This window comes from Triturus cristatus, chromosome 9 (genome assembly GCF_964204655.1).
Source record: "Triturus cristatus chromosome 9, aTriCri1.1, whole genome shotgun sequence".
Taxonomy (NCBI): domain Eukaryota; kingdom Metazoa; phylum Chordata; class Amphibia; order Caudata; family Salamandridae; genus Triturus; species Triturus cristatus.
The window spans coordinates 361,863,279-361,887,884 of record NC_140592.1 but is presented as its reverse complement, the minus strand read 5'-3'; the positions used below and the strand labels follow the sequence as shown (position 1 = coordinate 361,887,884).

Genomic DNA, 24,606 nt, shown 5'->3' with positions numbered 1-24,606 from the left:
AGATCAAACTTGAATTTAATTTGGAGGAATCTGAGGCCGACAGGGACTTATCTAACCATGTCTCAGCAGTCAGTATGAACAATATGTATCTAAAAAACTCTTCACGAAGGAAGGACTGTGGAAGACTAGTGCTACAGCTCACCATCCTTGAAGAGCATCTCCCCATGAAGTCCTAGTATCATTTTGAATAGTTGACACAGAAGAGAGTTTATGGATGCATATTCTTTAAAGTTCTTTTAAAGTATTCTGAATGTTGTGAAGCAGATTAGCAGATACGTATGTCCATTTACTTTGAGGCAAATGAAATAAAATTGGGTCACTCACGGACACGGACGGTGCATGCAGCACCACCAGCAGCTGCATTTTATGCAGATAGTTGTGCTGCTTGTTTGCTCGGTCACGCCTCAGGGTCCAAATCGGCCCCTGCAACAAAACCTGCCCCCTGTCACAAAACCGGCCCCCACCCCATCCTGCCTACCGGGGGATTGCCCGGTGCAAGGAATTACCCGTCCGGCCCTGTCCACCAGCCCAAGACACCACACACCCTGCATACTTTCATTTGCTAGGAGTGCCATCTAAGATTAATTCATCTGATGTCATCAGTGTGGCCTCTCCGAATTCCTTCAACTACTGCGTCTTCACCTTCCAGTTCTGAGCCTGTTTCTTTTGCTTGGTCAATGACCCAGCCTTCTGATGCGATTGTTCCTCTGCCGTCTTGGATTATTCTTCTCTAGGCTGCTTCAAGGATGTGATGGGATCTGTGACTGGTTCTTGTCATCTGTGTTGCTTTTACTTGTACAAGGCCTCTATGGTGCAGGTCATGGTGATACTTTGTGCTGTGCAACCCAGGTCTCTGTCCATGGCCCTGCTTCTACTGGGTTTATGAAAAACCCTGTCTATTTTCATCAGTGATTTGTAGCTTTGCAGGAAAAAGGAGCATGTATTTCAGGCCAAGCATTCTGAGTGTCCGCTTAACCTTGAGGAATGGATTTCTTAGTTGCTGAACCAATATGGTGTAACCTGGGAAGAACAGCACTTTAGTGTACTTTACTGCTTATGGACTGTTTCACTGCGTTATGTGCAGTATGTTATCGGCATTCATCCATCAGTCGAGGTGATGATATGAGTCTTGGTGATCATGTTGGTACCTTTTGAGTTCTTTCTATCATGAAAAATGTAGATAGTTCTTTGGCTGTTCAGCTGTTTGACAATCCATTCTTCTAGAAGGAGTTCCATGTTGTGCTCTTCTTATTTTTCCAGGGAGATTCACTTTCCTTGCGTTATGCCTTCTTGAATGTCCCGTGGAGTATTCTGCGCTGTACTGAGTTTTATTTTGGCCTCTAGTTCAGATTCTTGTTTCTGGAGGTCTAGCATTGTAGGGCATGTGATGGCTATTGTTGACTTCACGATAATAAATCTGTCCGAGATCTTGCGCTTATTCACTCTGAGAAAATTCAAGTCAATTGACACTCAATTTATCTTGGCTTCCAAGGCCTCTCTAGACTCCACTATGACTGCCAGTGGCTGGTTCATCCACATTACTTCCTCACTCCATGTTTACTGGGATTATTGGGCCTGCCCTGCTTGGACCACAGCTTGGTGTTCTTTGGTTTACACATTTTATTATTGCTTAACCCTCTTGTGCAGTGTGATTGATTGAGAGTTGTCCGGTTTCCTACTGGCCAGTGTGACATTTAACTAGCCCCAACACTGTACCTCCACCCCTGGCCACCTCCGACCCACCTTGAACATGTCCCTGAGTTCCTTCAGCTTTATTCAGGTGTTATATTGCTTTTTTTAGCAAGTATGCAACTTCACAACACCGGTGTCCATTTTTGGAGAGTCACTCTCATAATATGTATTCTGTTATTCTGGTCCACTACGGTGTAGGCATGGCTCCATGGACTGCCGTTTTCTAGATCCATTATATTAAGTGGGTGGTGCTACCTGCTTTGCCCAGTTTCTGAGATATGTTGATTCAGTGACCATGTAGAGCTATTTCTTGCTTTATCGCTGACCTGTTGGCTGTAGTTCTTTGCCCTTCTTGCTCCCTTGCCTTTAAATGGCGACTTTGCACCTACTTCATTTCATTGCAATCTCTCCACTAGCACAACACAAACTATTCCTATTTCAATGGCCACTTGCAGATGCCCAGTTTGCATTGCATTTGTTGTGTAATGCTGCCCATATTTTATCATACATTTCAGTCTGCTGTACTCTTGTTCCCCTTCTGGGGCCCAGAGGAGTGCTTTCTTCATCAGCTTCTCATTACTTGTATTATGTAACCCGCGCTACCGCCTCTGATGTATTAATAGCCATGTCACTAACTCCACTCCAGCTGCGGACATAAGTTAGCTCAGTCTGAATTTCCACATCCTAAATTCCACTCCTCCTGGATGCCAGAGTGCTGTCATGTTAGGTCTGCTGCACCAGGCGACTCACCCGATGTGTCATATAGCGGTCTTGGTTTTCCACATGCTTCTCACGACTGATACTGGATTGTGAAACAGCTGCATTGTCATGGATGAGTGTGTGTTGCTCTTCGTGGGGCAGCCTGTGCTGTTCCTCAGAACCACTCCACTGCCCTGATCTCTCTGCTGTCCAGCAACTCAGGATGTGAACCACTCCATTAATTCAGCTCTGCCACTCTCCTGTGGACCACATTCTCTCCTGGCATTATTCAAGCTGGTGGCTCCACCTGGCCCGCTGTTCCAAACTCTGTGGTCCGATGACTCCGGACACAGACTGCTCTCTCACATCAACTCTTCCACCACCCCGCGGGCCACACTCTTCCAGCACCATCCAAGATTGTGCCTCTGCTGGGTGTGTGCTCATGTCTGGGGCCTTTTACCTCCAGCCCTCTGTGGGATAGCTCAGTCAAATCAGTGGTGCCTGGGCGTTATCTCGAATGCGATGCTGCCAAACAATGGTTCTGTGCCGCCAGTAGGTATAGGATGCAGCCGGATTACTTGGTGACTGCTGGAGCCTCAGCGATGCACGTCTAGTCGGCCATGTTGTCTTTCTCACACACCCCCTAGGCAGCTCTACAGATATTACCACTTCCAGTAGAGAGCTTACTACTAAAAGTACCTCTACTGTCACTGTTTCCCTTATTATGCTTTCACCATTTCAGCTGATACATTTAAGGTCTTAAAATAGCATTATTGTTAATGCTGCAACTCTGGAACTGTTGCCAGCAGTGCTACTGCTGTTACTTTTAATGCTGCTGTTACTCCAAGTACTACTACCTGCCCTACTCGTACTGTTAATGTTGATAGTGCTACTACTACAAATACTAGTGATGACACTCTCACTACCCTTAGTGCTAAAGTCTCAATAAAACACTTTAGTTAATAATGAGGATCTTGTTTTAAAGTCTGGTTCAGATTCAGATTCCAGAGGGAGCTCAATCCTGCGGTGAATCGTGCCGTGGAATTTCCTGCACCATACAGGAAAGATATTAGACCAGTGGATTCTCCACTGGACTTTGCATTTCCCCACAAATTGTGAGATTTCCCATTACAACTAACTCTAAATCGTGCCCTGGGTTTTCTGCAGTTTTTGGTGACTTTTTAAATGTATTCTCTTTACGTTAATCCTCTGTATACTTCTTTGGGTTTAGGGTCAAGTCCTCTGGTAAATGATTCTAACAGAGGCAAAAGTGGGCAAGATTACCTTATGTATAACTTTCTGTAACTGGAGGGCAGGTAGGTATTTGAGCTTTTTTGATGGGAAGAAGAGAGCTGCAAATGTTTATTGTTCTTCATTGCTTCTATAATCTTTCCCTCCTCGACGAATGCCTCTTGCTGCTTTGGTGGCCAGGGGAGGCTCAGAAATAGGTGGAATACTTAAGCAAAACCCAAAACAGAGACTGAACACGAGAAAGATGAAAATGTGATTTCGATGGGTACATTTGCCAAAATGCAAAACTATAACAATAAGTAACAATTTGGTTTTATTAAAACAATAAAATGGTACAATTAGAGCACCACTTTAGACGTATCTGCTTAATCATTGTTTAATTAATGCTGGAGTCTAGGATTAGTCATTCAGAATTCACTTTGTGTGTGTTTGAGGCAGTTTCATTGATGCAGACTTACAAATTGTGTAATGCTTAGCTGCTATGATGTTTCAAACACATCCATGGCTGGCTGAAGTCCAATAAACACACACCTCGTATCTACTAAAAATTGGAATGGTGAAAATGTAACAACCTGAAAATGTCTGCAGATTACATTTTTCAATATGTACTTCTTATCCACAGGTGGTGCACCAAGTGGCAAACTATTGACCTCTATAAGGAAGGGTATTCAAAGAAGTATCTGGATGAAAAGCAACCAGAAATCCTCATCTCTGATTGGTAAGGCATAATGCACACACCACACTTCTTCACAATGCAGCAGCCAATTATGTTGTTATGGCTGCAAAAAGACTCAAGTAATCCAGTGACACTGTCCTAGAGATCTCCTATCTCTGCTCACAGGTTATTTTTTGCTTGTGGTCGACTCTCGGTAACCAATCAGCATTTTGCTCATTGGTCTGCTATCCCATTCCCCAAAACATTGTATCATAACAGATGTAGGGGCTTATTCAAAGGTAGCCGACCAGCCCCAACATGGTCAGCAGAGATCTTGGCCTCCTGTCCTGGCAAAGAAATGCACGCCTTATCTAGAGAGACGTGTTTGGCAAGGATTTCTGTAATGGCAGCTCATCTGGCAATGCAGGGAATGTACTTTCTTCACTGAAGAATGCTGAGTGTCAGTCAATAAAAAATGCCTATATTTAGTATTTCACAACCATAAAGCACACAAATAATTTAAAAACAGTCAAATTTAAAAGAATGATATTTCCAAAAGTGTAATTAATTGTTAACATTTTCAAACTTTTTATAAAGTTTTCAGTCCTGTATCTACCTCGTTTATTAATTTCATGTCCGCTTTTAGGAGAAGGTAGTCTATCAATGTGAAGAACTTTACCCCACGGCAATTTAAAATGTTTGAGCCCCCCCCCCATCCAGCATGTTACAGCCTGCCTGCAGGTGTGGATGTTTAATTCATTGAAGATCAGTTTTAAGAACTTCCTTCTTTCGTCTTTTACTGTGGGGCAGACGCACATCAGGTGGCATATCGATTCTATGTGGTATTTCGTCTTGATGTTTGCCTTTCCAGGTTGGTAACAAGTCCTTTGAGTTATGATCTCCTAGTCCGTACAGCATAAACCTCTTTTTTAATGTAAGTCGAAAATGTGCTGCTACATAAGCTTGTGGTTTGGGCTTTGTATATGAATTTATTACTGACCAGGCATGTCGACGTTTAATCAATCTTGTTTTGTCTTCCAAAAAAGACAGTTTCCTTGCAGTGGCATTACACACTCTAGTGATTGCTGTTCTTTCCATCTTACTGTCCCAAACCTCTTGAATGCCTAATGCTTTCAGAGCTGCACTCGGGTATTCACCACATGAATGCTGAGTGGTCCACTATATGTTTTCGGCCCGCGCGACATTCTTTTGTACTTTTCAGCCCCCCCCCCCCCCCAAAGCGGGCTCTGTTGCCTGTAAAACGAACGAAAAATGTCACTGACATGCATAGGTTTTCTAGTTGCATGTCAGGGACATTTTCACAATACCCTTAAACGGTCTGCCATCCCTTGCATGGTCGTCCTGCAAAACAAAAACCAATGATGCTAGTCCCACCCTTATCAGGATGACCCTATTGTCAGTGTGACCTGCTGGCTTGGCGGTGGATGGGCCGCCTAGTCAAGAGTTTCCACTGGCAATCCAGCCAAGGCTGTGTCACAGGAGGACCTGTGGTTCACCCTTTTTAAAATGAGGCAGGGGAGCCATCAGTTTAGAGGGTAGTCGCACCATAAATTCATGGCTGTGTTCCCATCCAATTTAACCCAAAATGAGCCTCACAGTCTTGAGGTGTCTTTTGGATCCAGGCCACACCTAATCACCATGTCCTGTAACCTACAGACTGCCACATCATGCTCTGCTAATCACTCTGTCCTACACTCCAGGGATGACTCTTACCTTTGTGTACAGTGGCAGAGGACAACTCGTAGAGACTGTCAAGACCACAGAGATGTGTAAACCAGTGTATTCTTTGCATGCAGCTTCTCAAGAGGTGTAGGAAGTCTGTTCTTTTGCCATCTGTTGCGCTTTAACCAGAAATTAGTGGTATGGTGATGTTTAGGGCAGTGCGATGCCTTTTGATGTGCTCCAGTGGGAATTGAATAATTTCTTTACATCCCACTTTGGCCTTGAGACACTGTCCTTAATTCTATTGTTTTTGACCCCTGCTGTAGTAAAGAGATTGCATATCAACTAACCTTTTGACTCTTATTCACTTTCAGTTCCAAGTTCAACAGTGCTATGATCCTGAAAAGTGTTTTTCAACATTGCTAGATTGGCAATTACTTAGCCTGGGTGGTGAACTCTGCTCCGTTTACAGAGTTTCCCACACGCCGTGCTCTGCCGAGTATGCAGAGTTCCAAAAAACTCCACTCCTGCTCTCGCTTGCCAGCTTTAAGTTGGCGAGCCAGGAAAATCCAACACTAGATCACCTCCCAGCGAGGTTTCTCATCGCAGGTGGTCGCGGATGGCCACAACTGCTTGTGTTGTGAAATCATCAGTTCGCGTTGAGGAAGTTGCCGCTTGAGTAGAAAATTTACTTGAGCCGCAGAAAGAAGCAGCACCCTCTTGTGCTGCACATGGTGCAGTTCGCACTGATATTCCAGTGCGGGATAAACACCTGGAGCTAAAAATAAGTGTGAACTGCATGACCTAACACACTCTGCCACTTGCAGAACTCTGCCTAGGCCTAGCAATTACTAAATGATTGATCTGGCCACAAAAAGTGATCCCATCACATTTTATGCTACCCCTCTGCAGCCTCTTTTTTTTTTTTTAAACAGACTTTTATTGAGTTTCACAGGATAACATATCCACAAGAGTGGTCCATTACCATAATGTAACACAATCAAAAGACCCCCCCCCTCTCCCCGTCATATCTCCCCCAACAGCACCCCCCACCCCAACCTCCCTCCCAAGCATGTCGCCAGTATCTAATGTAGTCAAGTGGACACTGAAGCCTCTTGCGCCGCCTGACAGATTCCCCTCCCACAGGGCACAACAGCGAGTATAGCAAGAGGCCAGGAGGAAGCTGCTTATCCCGGGCCCAGAGTCCTCCCTTCGCCTCGTACTCCCAGGAACATGGAGAAATTCTCAGAGGTCCCCTGCCACATCCCCCTCCCCAGGCTCCCCCTCTCCGTCCTCAACCGGCTGTTTGAACAGTTCCAGGAGTGCCACCCATGCCCGGGCCATTTCTTGCGATTTCTCACTTCCATTCCGCCGAGCCATGCACAGCCTATAGTTCCCCTCGCTTCCCGCCCCCTTCACCATCTCCCTATTCCAACACAAGAGATTAGGCCCTTGCCTCGCCTTCCAATGGGAAGTAAGTTCCCGTTTGGCCAGGACCAGCCCCAGGTCAATGAACCGGCTGGTGACCTTAGTCTTAGCAGTGTGCGGGAACCAATGCAACAAGCAGACCCCCGGTACCACCTCCAGTTCCCTCTCAGTCACAACCCGCAGTGCAGTCATCACCTCCCGCCAAAAGTCTCCAAACCGTGGACAGTCCCAGAACATGTGGAGGAAGTTCGCCCCATCTTGGTCACAACGGGGGCAAGCATCCGACCCCCCAAAATACTCAGCTATTTTACTAGGCGTGAGGTATGCCCTATGAAAGACATAGAACTGGATGAGTTGGAACCGCGCATTTCGGGAACATTTCCATGGGCGCTCCATGATTTCGTCCCAGGCTTTTTCCGCAATGGGTTCCCCCAGATCCGCCTCCCACTTGAGTCGCAGTGCAGTCAGGGGTCGATGCATATCACAGGTAATCCGCCAATAGAGACAGGTCACCGCCTTAAAAGTCCCCGCCGCCATCACTACATACTGACAGGCAAGGGATGTGGTCGGCTCCACCAGTCCCTGTCGCCAGTGTTTCCTGATAGCCGCAGTCAAAGCTGTATGCAAGAGGAAGTCCCCCCGCGGGAGATCGTGCCGCTCCCTGAGGTCATCAAAAGGGAGAAGATTACCATCCTCATAGAGGTCACCCAGTGCCATAACTCCCGCCTCTTCTCAGGCCGACAACCGGCTCCAATCGCCCCCGTGAGGCAACGCCCCACACATCCTCAAGGGGATCTCAGGTGCATGGGGAACCGGAATATGCGTCCTCCTAGCTAAGCGCGCCCAGCATTGTCGCACCGCCCTCAAATCCGATGGCCTCGAAGCATCTCTCATCGGGACTCGGAGCAGCACACAAGACAAATGGTGCTAGCTCGGATTCGACCCTCCCCGGTCCTCCGGGCGCCGGATGTGCCGCGCCACCCACTTCGTGAACCACTGGAGCTGCGCAGCATGGTAGTAGGCCTCCAGGTCTGGCAGCGCAAGCCCCTCCTCTCCCCTGGGCTTCTGTAGAGTAAGTAACGCTACTCTCCGTCTCCCAGCGCCCCAGATGAATCCCGTAATCAAAGTGTTCAGTTGTGCGAAGAGTTTACCCGGGATCCAAACTGTGAGGGTCCCAAAGTAATAAAGAAACCTGGGCAATATGACCATTTTCACCAGAGCGACCCTGCCGGCCACTGACAATGGGAGAGTCCCCCAAAAGTCAAAACAGGTTCTCGCCCCGTGCACTGCTCGCCCCACATTGCCCTCCAATAGATCAGCGGGAGCATGATAAATCTGAGTCCCCAAGTAGGACAGACACCGAGGCTCCCACGGGACATCCCCCGGGCGAACCACCCCGTCCGGCTCGGTAGAGAACAGACATGACTTGGTCCAGTTCACCCGAAGACCCGCCACCCTCCCCAAGGTCTCCAGCAGGCTCCGTGCCCCCTGTAGGGCCTCCCCAGCATCCGGCAAGAAAATGAGGTCGTCCGCATACAATGCTATGTGTTGCACTCGTCCCTCTACTAAGAGCCCCGGAAAATACCGTCCTGATCTGGCATGCGCAGCCTTGGGCTCCAGTGCCAGCGCAAACAATAGAGGGGACAACGGGCACCCCTGCCTCGTCCCCCGAGCGACCACGCAGGCAGCAGAAATCAAACCCCCGTCCTCACCCTAGCAGTGGAAGCTCTGTAGAGAAGCGCCGTCCACTGAACGAACCTCTCCCCCAGCCCAAATGCCCGCAATACCTCAAAAAGGTAAGGCCACTCCAGGCTATCAAAGGCCTTTTCAATGTCGACCGCGAAAATGCAGGCCTCCGCCTTGTCATAGGAGTCGGACCCCAAGATCCGCAGCAGTCTGCGAACATTCATCGCAGTTGTACGGGAGGGAATGAACCCAGCTTGGTCCTCATGGATCAGTGTCAGCATATGGGGCATCAATCGACTAGCCAGGATGCGACTCAAGATCTTGTAGTCCAGATTGAGCATCGCCAGGGGTCTATACGAGGAACGATCCCACGCAGGTTTACCCGGCTTAAGAAGGGGGAGTATAAGGGCTTCTCGCGTGGTGGCAGGGAGGGCCTCCTCTCGGCGCGCCGTATTATAAAGCGCCACCAAGCAGGGAACTAAAACATCTGTGTAAGCTGCATAGAATTCAACGGGGAGCCCATCAGTGCCCGGGGTCTTATTCCTGGCCATGTGCTTTATGGCACTACGTACCTCACCCGCTTCAATGTCCCGACCCAGAACCTCAGCGGCCGTGAGCTGCGGGAGCCCTGCCCCCGGCACAAACTCCTCATCCCCCGGGCACCCAGGACCCACTCTGCTCCGGTACAGGCCAGCGTAATACTGTAAGAAGTGATCATTAATGTGCTTTTGGGAACAAAACACCTCAGCACCCTGCCCCCGCAGTTCGACTATCGGGGTCCCCCTGCGTGCCGGGTTGGCCAGCCAGGCTAACAATGTCCCCACCTTATCTCGTTCCACATGTGCCTTATCTATGTAGGCCTTATAGTCATAGCAGCGCAATCTCTCGATTTGAACTGCCGATGCCTCTCGAGCCTCAAGCAGCCCCGCCTGCCTGTCTGGGCGCTCATGACACTCTTTCTCCAGCTCGCGCACCTGCCGTTCTGCCCTCTGAATGTCCTGCAGCAACACTCTGCGCACTCCCACCACCTCGCCGATACAGCGCCCTCAAACTACAGACTTAAAGGCGTCCCATTCCACCACCAGGGATGACGCCGTATTGGCGTTGAGTCGAAAATAATCCTCAATGGCCGACCCAATGTTAGCGCGAAATACTGGGTCCTCTAACGTGTCGGGCCGAAGCCGCCACGTAGGAATGGCAGGGCGATCCCTCATCCAGTGTAGCACTGTCAGCAGTGGATTATGGTCAGATGATGTCCTGGCCAGGTACTCACTGTGTATCAACGCCCCATGAACATCTGGAGAACTAAGGCTAGATTCCAAACGAACATGGAGGGCATGCAATGCCGAGAAATAAGAATAATCCCTCTCGCCCGGATGGTGCGCCCTCCAGGTGTCAGTCAGCCCCCACTGTCGCTGCCAATCTTGCCTCACCATAGCCAGTCGGTGCACAGGGGAATCAGCAAGAGGGGGATGAGAGCGATTCAGGGAAACATCCGCAATGCAATTAAAGTCGCCCCCCAGGAGCACCGAACCAGTCAGCAAGGGGGCCAATGTCCCAGACAAGTGCTCAAAAAAGGAAGCCTGATCCGTATTTGGTGCATAAATACTCCCTAGAACAATGTCCCTGCCATCCAGTCTCCCCTTCACCATAACAAATCTACCATCCGGGTCAATTACCTTTCCAGTACTTTGAAACGGCACCCCCGCCCGAACCCAGACCAGCACACCTCTTGCATATGCTGAATACGTGGTACAGAACACCTGTCCCCGCCACCTCCGCTGCAATGCCAGCGCTTCTTGCTTGTTCAGGTGTGTTTCCTGTAGCAGTGCTATCTGCACCCCACGCCGACGAAGATAAGCATGGATCTTGTGGCGGCGAGTCATACTGTGCATCCCCCTAATGTTCCAAGACAAACACTTAATACCTACGGCGGTATCCATGGCATGGTAAAAATAATACTGTCCATCCTATCTCCCCCTGCGACATGCTTGGTCCCACCCTCTCCTCCCCCTGCCCCAACACCCCAACTCCCCCAACTCCCACACCCCAGGATAGGTTCCCCAAAACTAGCCCCCATCCAAACTAAAAGAACCATCAACCTTGCCAGCATGGAGAGTGAGACATGCGCCGACCCAAAAGAGGACCCAGAGCCCCCCGCCAGCCCTTCCCCACCATATGTGACAGGATCAGCAACAGCCCTTTGGAGGCCCCAATAAGGTCATTCAAAGAGGCCAAGTCCCCTGTGTTCGCTAGGGAAAATCCCCTCCACCCGCCAAACCTGAGCTGCAGTACAAGGACATCCATCCCCGCCATCCGACCCCAGCTCAGCCAAACAAGTCCACCGTCTGCGGGGTTATCACCGGAAGTTCAATCTCGGAATCCCCACTCGTGCTGCCATCCGGAGAGGGCTCTCCCTCACTCGGCCAGGAGAAGCAGAAGCCGGGCCGGTGCCACCCCGACTGATCGCCACCACTGCCCGCACAGCACTATCCCGTTCACGGCGGTGGTCTGGCAATGGAGGAGCCCTCGATGGACTCACAATGTCAGGAGATCGTCTCTCCGCAGCGCTTTCCGGCGACCTCCGATCCAGTCCCGTCTGTCTAGTTTCCAGCCAGCGCCACGCATCCTGTGGGGTGGTGAAGAAGAGAGTGCGAGGGCCATCCACCACTCTCAGCTGCGCCGGGAAGAGCATCGCATATGGAATGCGTACCTGCCGCAGTTTCCGCTTGAGAGCTACAAAGGAGGTACGCTGTTTCTGAACCTCCCGTGTGTAATCCGGGAAAAGCATCACCCTAGAGTTGTCGATTTGTAGTCGCTGTTTCTCTCGAGCTTGCTGCAGAAGGTGGTCTCTGTCTCTGTAGTGCAGCAATCTCACCACCATCGGTCTCGGGGGCGCTCCCGGCTTGGGAGGCCGCGCCTGTACCCTGTGAGCCCTTTCAAGGGCAAAAAACGGGGACAACCCCTCCGGGGCCACCTCCGATCGAAGCCAGTCCTCCAAGTACCGAACTGCGTCAACTCCCTCCGCTCGCTCTGGAACTCCCACTATCCGGAGGTTATTCCTTCGAGAGCGCCCTTCGCTGTCCACTGCGCGCAACTCCAGTGTCCGCACCCTGTGCTCCATCTGCGTCAAGGACTGTTGCAAGGCAGTCACACTATCCGGCACCTCCTCCAGCGTCTTCTCGGTCGCTTTCACCCGCTCTTTCAGTTTCCTGTGATCGTCTTTCAGCAACACCAGGTCCACTCCAATAGTGTCTATCTTTGTTTCAAGGGCCTCCCGAGAAGCCGTGATGGCCTGCACAATATCCACCAAGGACGGGCCGCTCGGAGTCTCCACACCGGGGGTGCGTGTCACAACCTCCTCATCCTCCGACCGATGCTCCCCCTCTGCGTCCTGGAGGGCCGTGACCCCTCCTCCTCGACATTCTCCCCATCCTAGGCGCTCATCCAGGGCCCCAGCAGCCACCACCAGCCTCAAGTCACCGTCCACCCCAGCAGCGCTGGAGCAATGCAGCCAATCCGATCAGCAAGCCAGTTACAGTAGGTCAATCTCCGGACAGCGCTCGGTCAGGCCGGGCAGCTATACCGGCGTCTAGTAATCCAGGTGAGTTCAGGCACCGGCTCCCGCACCCCCGCTGTCAGAATTAGGAGGACGAGAGGGGCCAGCACCCCGCCACCAACCGGACGCCGGGGTCACCCAGCCACCGTGCTGTAGTGCAGAAAGGTGCCGCCAAAATCCAGCCACCCACGGGCAGGGTCTCAGAGCCCCCAGTCCATCCAAGTATCTCCTGCCCACCGGTGGCGAACACGGGGCAACCCGGGCAGGACCCTCCGCTAGTCCTCTAGCGTCCGCCTTCACCTCCGGAACTGGCAGCCCCTGCGCGGGGGCCACGCTCCTGCACCGGCCAGTCAAGGGGCGGTCACCCGAGGGGGCAGCAACGCACCAACCCAACTCGTAGCCGCTCCGGAGGGCTCACAGCCGATCCGCACCTCCCTCGACAGGCACCAGCTGCACCGGGGGCACCAGGCCGCGTAGTCGCTCACCCCAACGGCTACCTCTGCTCCATGGTGACCACCCAACAGCCTCGCTCTGCCTCAGTTAAATCCCAGCATCATTCCGGGCCCCCAGCAGGAGGCAAGGAGCGGCTCCACTCTGCCGTCCATGCAGGAGCCCTGTATCGCCCGCCACTCCGCTCTGCAGGCCGCTCCTCAGCGTCCACCCCGAGCCGCCATCTTGAGGTCAGGCAGCAGTAGCGGTCAGCCTCAGCCCTCCATTCAGCCCACTCTCCGCGGACACCTCGCTCACCAGCCACCGCTGCAGGGCAAGCTCCAGGGTTCTCCGCCACTCTACCAGGTGATGCGCCGCTTCCAGTCCTCAGCAGGGAACCGCATTCTCATCGGCGGGTCGCGGCCGCCATCTTGAGCCGCTTCAGGCAGAAACGCGGCGTGGAGGAAAGACTGACCCCACTCCTTCACCGGGACACCTCCGCCGTCGCAGGAGCGCTCTCCCGTTCCCCAGGTATGTCCAGTTAGGTTAGGGGAGTAGGGGCCCCCCGTAATGACTCCGGATCTAATCGGGCAGAGGGAGGCCGCGGAGGAGCTCCGGAGTCCCCGTCCGTCTACATCGGCGTAAGGCCACGCCCCCTACCCATCTGCAGCCTCTTCTTGCAGTTTGGAAACTGTTTGCTAATATTGCATACTTCTTGTTTAGTTCTTCATGTGACTCAGCAATAAAATTGAGGAACACTTGCAGAAGTGTTCCCTATGTTTAGTCTTCTTTAACTCAATAATTGTACTTCATACAACATCTCATCTGCTGAGTTATTTAATGCCTGTTTCTATCCTTTTGTAGATGGGGTGGTTGAACATTGAAATTCTGAGTGGGGATTGAGAACTCTTAAATTTTTGATTCCTTTCGTTTCTTTAGCTTTGTCAAAATGATATACAATTACCTCAAGAGACCATGCAGTACATTAGAGATTGCAACGTAAGATATTGTCACTGTAGCAAAATTAAAGAATTCTAATTCAGTATACTACATTTTCATAATCGAGAATTCCAAAATGTGTAAACTCCTCCCCAGAGTGTATCTAAAGTTTTTTTTGTCAGACTTCCTAGAACACGTCATAATAATTTGCTATACACTATGACTGCTTCTTCTACAGTACTTGTCCCAGCTTTCGACTAGATCGACTATTTGACTCACTGTGAACTAATTGTACGTGATGTGGGACAGCTCTGGTGGAGTTTGGACTTCCAGGATTTAGGATTTAGGAATACCTCCCATAGAGTTAACTCAGAGGAAAGTGTGTTTCCGCACCAATATCATTACTTGTTTTCAGATGTAGATTTCACCTTTTTTTAACAGGTGAAATGTTCTTGTGAAAATAAACCAAAATTGAATTTTTACAGCAACACTTGCAAATCAGTTACAGGCCAAATTGGAAATTTGTGGTCCCTCTGTGAGAGGGCCCAACATTTCTGCTGGAACATAATATGCTTATTGCCCTATAATCAAATTGTGCACAAAGGACATAGGTCATACCAGTATGTACAGAACTAAATGGCACCACCCTTTTTGAACGATGAAACATAAACTGACGGTTGATTAGAAACAGATTTGTGTGTATCTTTTTATAATCAAGTAGCATTTAACACATCTTCCAACAAAATTTAATTTGACTGTGGTGTGATTTAGAAATATTTCTGAGATACAGAAAAAGTGTTATTGATCATGCTAGAGTTTAAAACATGACTAATAGTGTCCTGAAAGCAAGGGTGTTAAATATATCAGTAACTGCAACGTTCTTGAAGATAAAAGGCAGATGGCATACTTTAGTCTTGTTTTGTGAGGTTTAAAAAAATGAACCTCAATCAACTAATTAAATTGACCGTCTTACTTAAAAGACTGCAGCCAGAAGCACTTTCATATACAACAAAGAGATGTTAGGACAACTGAACTGAATAATTTTCATTATGAGAATCTGTGAAAAAAGTAAGTATTCATTCAATATATTCCTGCAAGCACGATTTACTACAGACAAAATTGATAGGGCTTCTTATCCTGTCATAGATTTAGGGATATTTTGAATTGTGTTACTAAGAATTTACAGGGTTAATTTAAGTTAAAAACGAAGGGGCGTATTATCAAGCACGGCATTAAAATAATCACCGCTTTAGCGGCAGAAAACTGCTGCTAAAGCGGCGATAATGGGCTTGATAATATACCGTAGAGAATTCCCATAGAAGCCCATGTTGACACCAGAACATGGGCTTCTATGGGAATTCTCTAGGGCATATTGTCAAGCCCATTATCGCCGCTTTAGCAGCAGTTTTCTGCCGCTAAAGCGGCGATAATTTAAACGCCGTTTCTTGATAATATGTCCGAGTGTTTCATGAGGCATGATGATAGTTCCTATTTCGTCGGTGAGACACCTCAGGTAGCACACATGAACCAGCCCCTTGCCCTGTTTAACAGTGACCATGCTTTCTGGCTCAACTTGAACAGTTGAAGGACAAAGTGAGAAGGAGAGCAATAATAATCGGACATTAAGAGTTTATCTGCTTATCTAGGGATGAGATGGCAAGATCATCTTGAAGATCGCAACTCTAGAGTACACTCTAATACTACGTTTTACAGAAGGACACCTGTAGGAAATTTGGTTTATAGTTGAGGGGGCGAAGAACCTTTTAAAGCAACAATCACAAAAGTCAGGTTGAACACAAAAGTCACTAAATTAATCTGTGCCTAATCCTCTGGAAGCTTGGCACAAAAGAAGTCCGCCTTAATTTAGAGGCAATGTATAAAGTATTTATGCAGCACACAAACAGGAATAAAGTGAAAACACAACCGAAGAAAAATTCTACACCAATTTAGAAAAAGAAAGCACATTTTAATAAATTGATACCACAACATTAAAAAATAAGTTAAAAAATGTTAGGTAAGAATAGCACCTAAAAGTACAAAGCACCACTAGAGGTCATCTGGTTGTGTTAGACCCGGGTAAGTCACCAGTTCAGGAAAACCACAAAAGAGCACGGGCCGTGTACATGGACCAGGTTAGTCCTGCTGTAAAAGTTACTGTCACAAAGTCCAATTCAAAGAGTCCAGTTCATGGTGGAGAAGGCTACGTGGGAGCAGGGAGAGTGTCATGGATGGTCCTCCCTGTAGCACGAAGAGCAGGCTGGGAGTCGTGGACTGTGGTCGCTATAGCACAAAGGTTTGGTTGGATTTTACTGGTGGTCATTGATGGATCTTCATGTTGGCGTCACCACCATGGGTTGGTAATGCTTTAGTATGAAGTGCAGATCTCATGTTGCTTACGGTCATTGTAGTGTGGAGAATCGGGTTCACCGGAGCTTCGTGTTGGCAGTCATCGTAGAGTCTTGGCTTGAACAGGCCCGTTCATGGAAGCAAAGAGCCCAAAGCATCAGAATTTTGTCTTTCTTAGCAGAGGAGTGCCGTCTGATGCCAGCCAAGGGCCCAGGACCTGGGGAAGCACTACTCTGGTATCAGGGACCCACTCTAGAAGAGGGAGGCAGGTCAAGTTTCAGCAGGTCAGCTGGGCAGTTTCAGGGACCATTGGCACTTACTGTGTCCCTGTAGCTCTGGACTAGAAGTCAGTAAGCAGCCCTTGGAGTCACTCTGGTTGTCCTGTGTTCAAGGAACAGGTCAAAGCTTCACTCTGCAGGCAGCAGGGCAGGTATTCAGGCAGCATGGCAGTCCTTCTGAGTCTTCCACAGGTCCAGAAGTGATCTGGTGCGTGGTTCAAGAGGTCCAATATTTATACCTCTGTGCCAGCCTTTGAAGTGGGCGACACCTTGTACTATCCACACATTTGGTTCTGGAAAGTTCCTACCTTCCTCTGCCAAGGCTCTAGGCAGTCTGTGCTGACAAAAGACTGGTGTCAACTTTCTTTGTGTGTGCTGGAGACAGCCCTTTGAAATGTAAGTAGGGCAGGGAACAGTCTTGCACCAACCATCCTAGCAGGATGGCCCATCCTGCAAACACTTAGCCCCCTTATGTTTCACTGTCTGGGAGGAATACATAAAGGTCAACTACCCACAGTTATGAGACCCAGTAGACAGGCAGCAGGTACCAAACGGTCAGGACAAGAAAAGGCCAACTTTCTAAAAGTGGCATTTTCAGAATTGTGACTTGAATTCTGACTTTACTATTAAAAAGGGTTTAAAAGTAGAATTAGTTTGAGAGTAAACATAATTTTCCTATCTGCTCCCAAGCATACGTTACAACTTATTAGGTGTAATAAGGTAATCCAATGTTATTCTAATGGAGCGATAGGCCTTGCAATAGTGAAGACCGACTTTAGGTGTTTCTCACTACCATGGCATGTAAAATGTAAACATAGATGTGCTCCTTAGGTCTCGCCTAGCAGCGCGCATGCGCTGCATAGGCAAAAAGACCTTTTGCAATCGATTCTGTTTTTCAGTCAAAAACATGCACGCATTGCATTGCTTTGAGTGCAACACGTGCACGTTTGGCGATTTGCTTGCGGGAGCGAGCTTTAACATATGGTTCCTGCTCGCTCCCACAAGGGAAACAGCCGCAGGCCCCCTCCTCTCTCCCCTCCCCCTGCTGCCTCTTTCAGCGCGAGGCACGCGCTGGTTCTTTTTGGGATCCATTTCACAGGGAAGCAACTAAATGAAAGAAGGTAAGAGATGTTGTGAACAGTTTCTTCGAATCACGGTTTTCAGTAAGTGAGGAGCGAGGGGCGCGCTGGTTGTTCCTTTGTGGTTGCTAGGATGAAGCGCAGTAGGGCATCCATCGTCGTGAATCAGTCCGCCACCGTGTTTCTTTAATTGCATTTGCATATCTATGCTAAAGTAGGCCATTTGTTTGCGGCCGCGTGGCCGTACTTGTTATGAACTGTCTTGAGGAGCTCTTTGTTCCTACGCATGCTGCTGTTTTATTTCCTTATTAAAATACTTAAAGCTGCTGGAATAAATCCTCCCAGTGTCGGCGGAGACGCACAAGGGACCCATTGTCAGTTTCAGCACACCAAACATAAATAGGAGAACAGAAAGAGTCTGCCCATCTGTGGTCACACAGGCCGGCTTCAAGCAGCAGCGGTGTTGCGGGCCTTTCTTGGTTTCTGGAGTCGAGGAATAATGTGTCGCCAGCCGGGGTTCAAATGATCGCTTCCATCGCAGTGAGCTAAATATACTTCATTGCTTTTGAAAACTTAATGCAGTGAAATTGGCGAAAGTGGTAGGATGAGCCACCTTGGATTAACTGCATCACGTAGCCTCGTTGGCGGTGTGTGGCACATATTTACAGCTATGATCACCCGTGCAGTCGACGAGAGTGACTTTTAAAATGATTGTTCCACAGTCGGCAGCAGGCTGTGAATCATGCTTTTAAGTGAATATAAATCCTCATGGTGAAACACGTTAGCTAGGATTTTACGGTCTAGGTTTTGTCAGAATAGCTACATAACAAGCCTATCGCCAACAGGAGCGACCTTTGACCCTGTCACCAGGCAGGTCGCTCCCCCCATCCGCCATGCAGCCCCCTGTGGGTTGAACCTCCGTTGCCGCTTTTGCCGCCTGACTGCTCGCTCCCTTTTTTATTCTGTACCCCTGCGCTTGGCTTTCTGTGCCACTTTGTTTTTTCATTTTGTGCCCCTGTGTTTTGCTTTCTGTACCCCTGTGCGCTGTTGTCCCTCTCCCGCCGTCTTTTCTCGACGTTTTTTCCCCGGGTTTTCCCAGCTGCTGAGCTCCTGCGGCCCCGCCCCCTTCACTCCCATTGGCCGCCCCGCTCCCACCTCCCAGCTGCTCCTCCCTCCCTCTGCCCTCATATGGAGGCCGAAGGCGCTCCTAAGGCAAGCCCGTCTGCACCCGTCCGCACCTGGACCGCACCCAGCGCCAGAACCCCTGGACCCCGCACCTCCCACAACACCAGACTGCACTACAACGCAAGCACCCTCCACGCACTCAACACCAGACGAGACCACCCCTGCTACCGGGCCACCCCGAAATGCACCCAGGGGCCGTTCACCTGCCGGAACTGCAGATTCACCAGCATCCAACCCTCCACACCACCAGCCAGAGAACCCAACCACCTCCGCTGCATCCTCCTCAACACCCGCTCCGCTCGCAAGCACGCCATCGAACTCTGGGACCTCCTAGACTCCACTGTCCCCGACGTCGCCTTTCTGATATAGACCTGGCTGAACGCCACCTCAGCACCAGACATCGCCATAGCCATCCCACAGGGCTACAAGATCTCCCGCAGAGACCGCACCAACGAAGTGGGAGGAGGAATCGCCATCATCCACAAAGACTCCATCAAAATCTCAACGAACACCGATGACACCCTCACCACCGCCGAGCACATGCGCTTTCAAATCCACACCGGCCCCAACACCACCCTCAGAGGAACTCTCATCTACAGACCTCCCGGACCCCGCCCACAGTTCAGTGACACCATCGCCGACCTCATCAGCACCCACGGCCTCGCTTCCACGGACTACATCCTCCTCGGGGACCTGAACTTCCACCTCGAACAACAACGACGCCAACTCCACCGCCCTGATCGCCAACCTCGGACTCAAACAGCTCGTAACAACACCTACTCATGCCGCTGGACACACGCTCGACCCCATCTTCTCCGCAAGCCCCCACTTCTCCTTCAACCACACTGGACCGACCACAGATGCGTCCACTTCACCTTCAGAAAACCCACCACACACCACCACACCCAACAGCTACCACGCCACTGCTGGGGCAAGGTCACCGAGCACCAACTGACTACCGCCCTCGCCCTGAGACCACCCACCGACCCAGACACCGCCGCGACCAACCTCACACAGTGGATCAACGACTGCGCCAACACCCTCGCCCCTCTCAAGACCTCTACAACCAACCACACCAACAAGAAAGCCGCCTGGTTCACTGAGGACCTCCGGATCTCCAAGCACACCTGTCGGAAGCTGGAGAAGAAATGGCTCCACGACCGAACACCAGACAACCACACAGCCCTCAAGAGCGCCACATGCAGACACCACCAACTCATCAGGACCGCCAAGAAGACCGCCTTCAAGGACCGCCTAGACAACAAAGCACACAACACCAAAGAGCTCTTCAGCATCGTGAAAGAACTCTCCAACCCCAGCTCCAACACCAACGACATCCCGCCATCTCAAGACCTGTGCGACTCCCTGGCCACCTTCTTCCACCGCAAGATCACAGACATCCACGACAGCTTCAACTCCGACCCCCCCGCACCCACCACCGAGTCCACCACCCCTGCGACTACCACTCGCACTAGTCACCTGACCGTCTGGTCCAGCGTCAGCAATGAAGACACCACCAAAACCATGAACTCCATCCACTTCGGATCCCCATCGGACCCCTGCCCTCACCACGTCTTCAACAAAGCCAGCGCAACCATCGCGCCCCACCTCCGGAAAACAATCAACTGTTCCTTCGAGACAGCAACCTTCCCAGAAACCTGGAAGCACGCCGAGATCAACGCCCTTCTGAAGAAGCCCAAGGCGGACCCCCAAGGACCTCAAGAACTTCCGGCCCATCTCCCTGCTCCCTTTCCCGGCAAAAGTGACCGAGAAGATTGTCAACAAACAGCTGACCCGCTACCTCGAAGTTAACAACTTCCTGGACCCTTCCCAATCCGGTTTTCGCAGCAACCACAGCACCGAGACCACCCTCATCGCCGCCACTGACGACATCCGGACCCTGATGGACAAAGGAGAAACAGCCGCCCTCATCCTCCTGGACCTATCAGCAGCCTTTGACACGGTCTGCCACCGCACCCTATCAGCACGCCTCCATGACGCCGGTATCCAAGAGAAGGCCCTGGCCTGGACCACATCCTTCCTCTCTGGCAGAACCCAGAGCATCCGTCTCCCACCCTTCTGCTCCAAAACCACCGAGATCATCTGCGGCGTCCCACATGGATCCTCCCTGCGCCCGACGCTGTTCAATATCTACATGGACCCCTCGCCCACGTCGCACGACAACACAACCTCAACATCATCTCCTACGCCGATGACACCCAGCTGATCATATCCCTCACCGAAGATCCCCACACCGCCAAAGCTAACCTCCACAGAGGAATGAAGGCCGTAGCCGACTGGATGAAGGACAGCAGACTGAGGCTGAACTCAGACAAGAAAGAGGTCCTCATTCTCGGACCCACCCCATCAGCCTGGGATGACTCTTGGTGGCCCACGTCACTAGGCACAGCCCCGTAACCCACGGACCACGCACACAACCTGGGGGTCATCCTCGACTCCACTCTCTCCATGACCAGGCAAGTCAACGCCATCTCCGCGTCCTGCTTCAACACCCTCCGTATGCTCCGCAGGATCTTCAAATGGATCCCCCTCGACACGAGAAAAACCGTTACCCAGGCCCTCATCACCAACAGACTCGACTACGGGAACGCCCTCTACTCAGGAACTACAAACAAGCTCCTGAGACGACTCCAACGCATCCAGAACGCCTCGGCCCGACTCATCCTCGACGTCCCCCGCCGCAGCCACATCACACTCCACCTGAGAGGCCTGCACTGGCTCCCCGTCAACAAAAGGATCACCTTCAAGCTCCTGATCCACGCACACAAAGCACTGCACAACACCGGACCCACCTACCTCAACAACCGACTCAGCTTCCTCACCCCCACCCGAAGCCTCCGCTCAGCCAACCTCGCCCTCGCCACAGTCCCTCGCATCCGAAAAACCACCGCCGGCGGCAGATCCTTCTCCTACCTCGCCGCCAAGACATGGAACACTCTCCCCACCATCCTACGACAGACCCAGGACCTGCTGGCCTTCAGAAGACTCCTCAAGACCTGGCTCTTCGACCAGTAGCACCCCCCCCCCTCTCGAGCGCCTTGAGACCCTCTCGGGTATGTAGCGCGCCTTACAAATGCAGTGATTGATTGATTGAACAATATAAATTGTGTGGGCTTTTGATCCGACCTTTTCAACCTCTTTTCTTTCTTCGTCCAGTCTCTTTCAGGCATTGACTTGAAACTTTTGTCTATCACGACTTGTCTCAGCGCCGTGGTGTATAATTTTCCCACCTAATCTTAATGGCTGCTGCAGTGTATCCATCAACCTACACTTTAGTCTTTGCTTTGAAGTTCATGCAGCACTACTTTATAATCTTATTTCTCTCTGTTTACACCTGCTGGCTCACTTCTGTATCTTTTTTGGATGCAATAGCATTAGCTCATTAAACCCAACCCTACTGACTTTGCCAGTGCTTATTTGTAGATCTGGCATTGTATGTTTTTTAAAAACGTTTTTACTAAGCGTTTCTGTTGCAAACTTAAGACCGTATCTAAGTAGCATTTGATATATCATACAGAGTAAATAAATGCCAGTTGCAGATACATTATATGCAGATCACTGCACTCATAGAATGTATTGTATTGTAATTGCATTTATATAGCGCTTACTACTCCTGACCCAGCGGCGAAGCGATTTTTCTGCGAGTATCACGCTACTCCGGAACCCAAAAGGGAATGTGAATAATGCTGTGAATTAACCATATGAAAGTTACAAGAATAAAGAATATGAAATAAATAATAAGCCATGCAACAGTTGATGTTGTTGCACCAAGGATATTGTGCTGGATAACTAAACACGTATAAGGTCCCAAAGGCGAGACCTATTGGCTATGCCAATGCTTGTTTTCTTAATGCAGTGCAACCTGCCCAGTGAGCCTTCAGGGCCTACCTTAGGGTGACTTATATGTACTAGAAAAGAAGGTTTAAGCCTGGCAAAGATTTATTTTCTGGATTCAAAATGGCAGTTTTTAACTGCGCCACAGGTTGCAGTGGCAGGCCTGAAAACTGTTTTAAAAGGCTACTTGGTGGGTGGCACAAGAAGTGCTCTAGGCCCACTAGTGGGTATGGGGAGTACCATTTACTAAGGACTTGCAATTAATCTAAATGTGCCAATTGGATGTCAGCTACTTGCACCATGTTTAAGACAGAGAGCAAAAGCTCGTTAGCACTGGTTAGCAGTGGTAAAGTGCAGAGTCCTAAAACCAACAAAAAAGTAATTCAGCAAAACATGAGTGGTGAAGTAAAAAAGTTAGAGGGCTACCACCCAAGGATGTCGGGTCTAAGATAACCCCATATAATACACCAATATTGGCTACCCCAAACAAGGCAGAAATGATGCAACATGCTGTTTGCATTCATCTGGATTTCCTGATATTGTACATACAGGAGTATTGTGAATTAGTAGGTACTGTTGAAGAACAAACAACAATAATACTGTTGTAGGTATTGGACTATATTTTGGGGAGACGTTCAACTATTACACTGTTATAAAAATCAAATCTATATACACTGTTTGGAAACAAAGTCCAGTAGAGATCAATAAATAATGAAATGTGAATTTTTAGATGATAATTAGACACCGATGTAGAGCTAAGGAAAGCATCAGCAGTTACAAAAGTGATACAATCTAACATAATGCACAACTTGTATTGCTCACCATCAAAACTGCACATTGTTTATAAGCTAGATCTGAATTTAGTTCACAATGTCAACACAACACCTGAAATCTCAACCATATGTTTTTGATGCCTCAAATGAAATATCTATTGAGATGAAGTAAAAAAAAAACGATATTATAGCTATTTGGGCAGTTACTAGCTCGCAAATTCATTCATGCATTCTCAACAAACTAAATATTAGTACTGTACACAATAGGAGAAGACTTTTTATGTACCAGTCAGATGCATGTGTATTTAATGTTAAACAATATTTTGTTAAGACTAGTTAAATCTGGAACTCCATAATTGAAGGGGATTTTACGCACATTAATTATTCGCGACCTTTAGGAACTGGTAAAAACTTCAAGGAACCTCAGTGAAAAATTAGAAATGCAAAATAGTTGTCATCCTTTTTAGGTTTCACCTGCACAGCGCTTGCGCTCTGCTTGAGAAATCTATTGGTTTTAATACAAACTTAAAAGGGACTTTCATCGCGCCTCCTCTCTTTCCTGGTTTCTCATTGGTTCCTGTGCGTGCATTTTCCTCTGTCTCTATTGGCTGCAGCGTATTTCCTGCATTTACAATGCTTGTTCCTCATCTACTTCTCTTATCAATTTCCTCAGCCGAAATGCTGTTCCCAACTGCTTAGGTGGGTGGAACTTTTTTCTTTCGTTTAAGGCTGCATACAGTTTACATTTTCTTATCTGCTTATAAATTACTTCCTCTTACCTCTACAGCGCTGCCCGAGTGCTGTGGGCTCAGCGTGCTGTTATGATCTCCGTGGAGATCCTCTGTTATACCTTTAGTTCCTTCTCCACAATCCAGAAGCGCGAACCACCTAGTGCCCCCGGGGCACAAGCAGGGACCTACTTGAGCACGTTCCTCATTTGTTTATTTATCTGTAACTGTCTCCTCTCTAGGAAGTTGCTGGTGCCATTTAACGCCTTTGGTGTCGTGGACGTAATGGTTCCGTCCATGGCTGTGGAGTTTAGGTGCTATGGACGTAACCGTTGCGTCCA

General features: G+C 49.6%; 1 protein-coding gene across 1 annotated transcript in view; it reads left to right on the top strand.

The window, feature by feature from the left end:
* Positions 1–24,606, top strand: part of LOC146797941 (F-box only protein 2-like) — a 131,692-nt gene that overhangs the window by 58,357 nt on the left and 48,729 nt on the right. Inside the window, exon 4 of the mRNA XM_085625150.1 lies at positions 4,265–4,360. Within this exon, the coding sequence (XP_085481276.1) occupies positions 4,265–4,360 (96 nt within the window). The remainder of the gene's footprint in view (positions 1–4,264; positions 4,361–24,606) is intronic.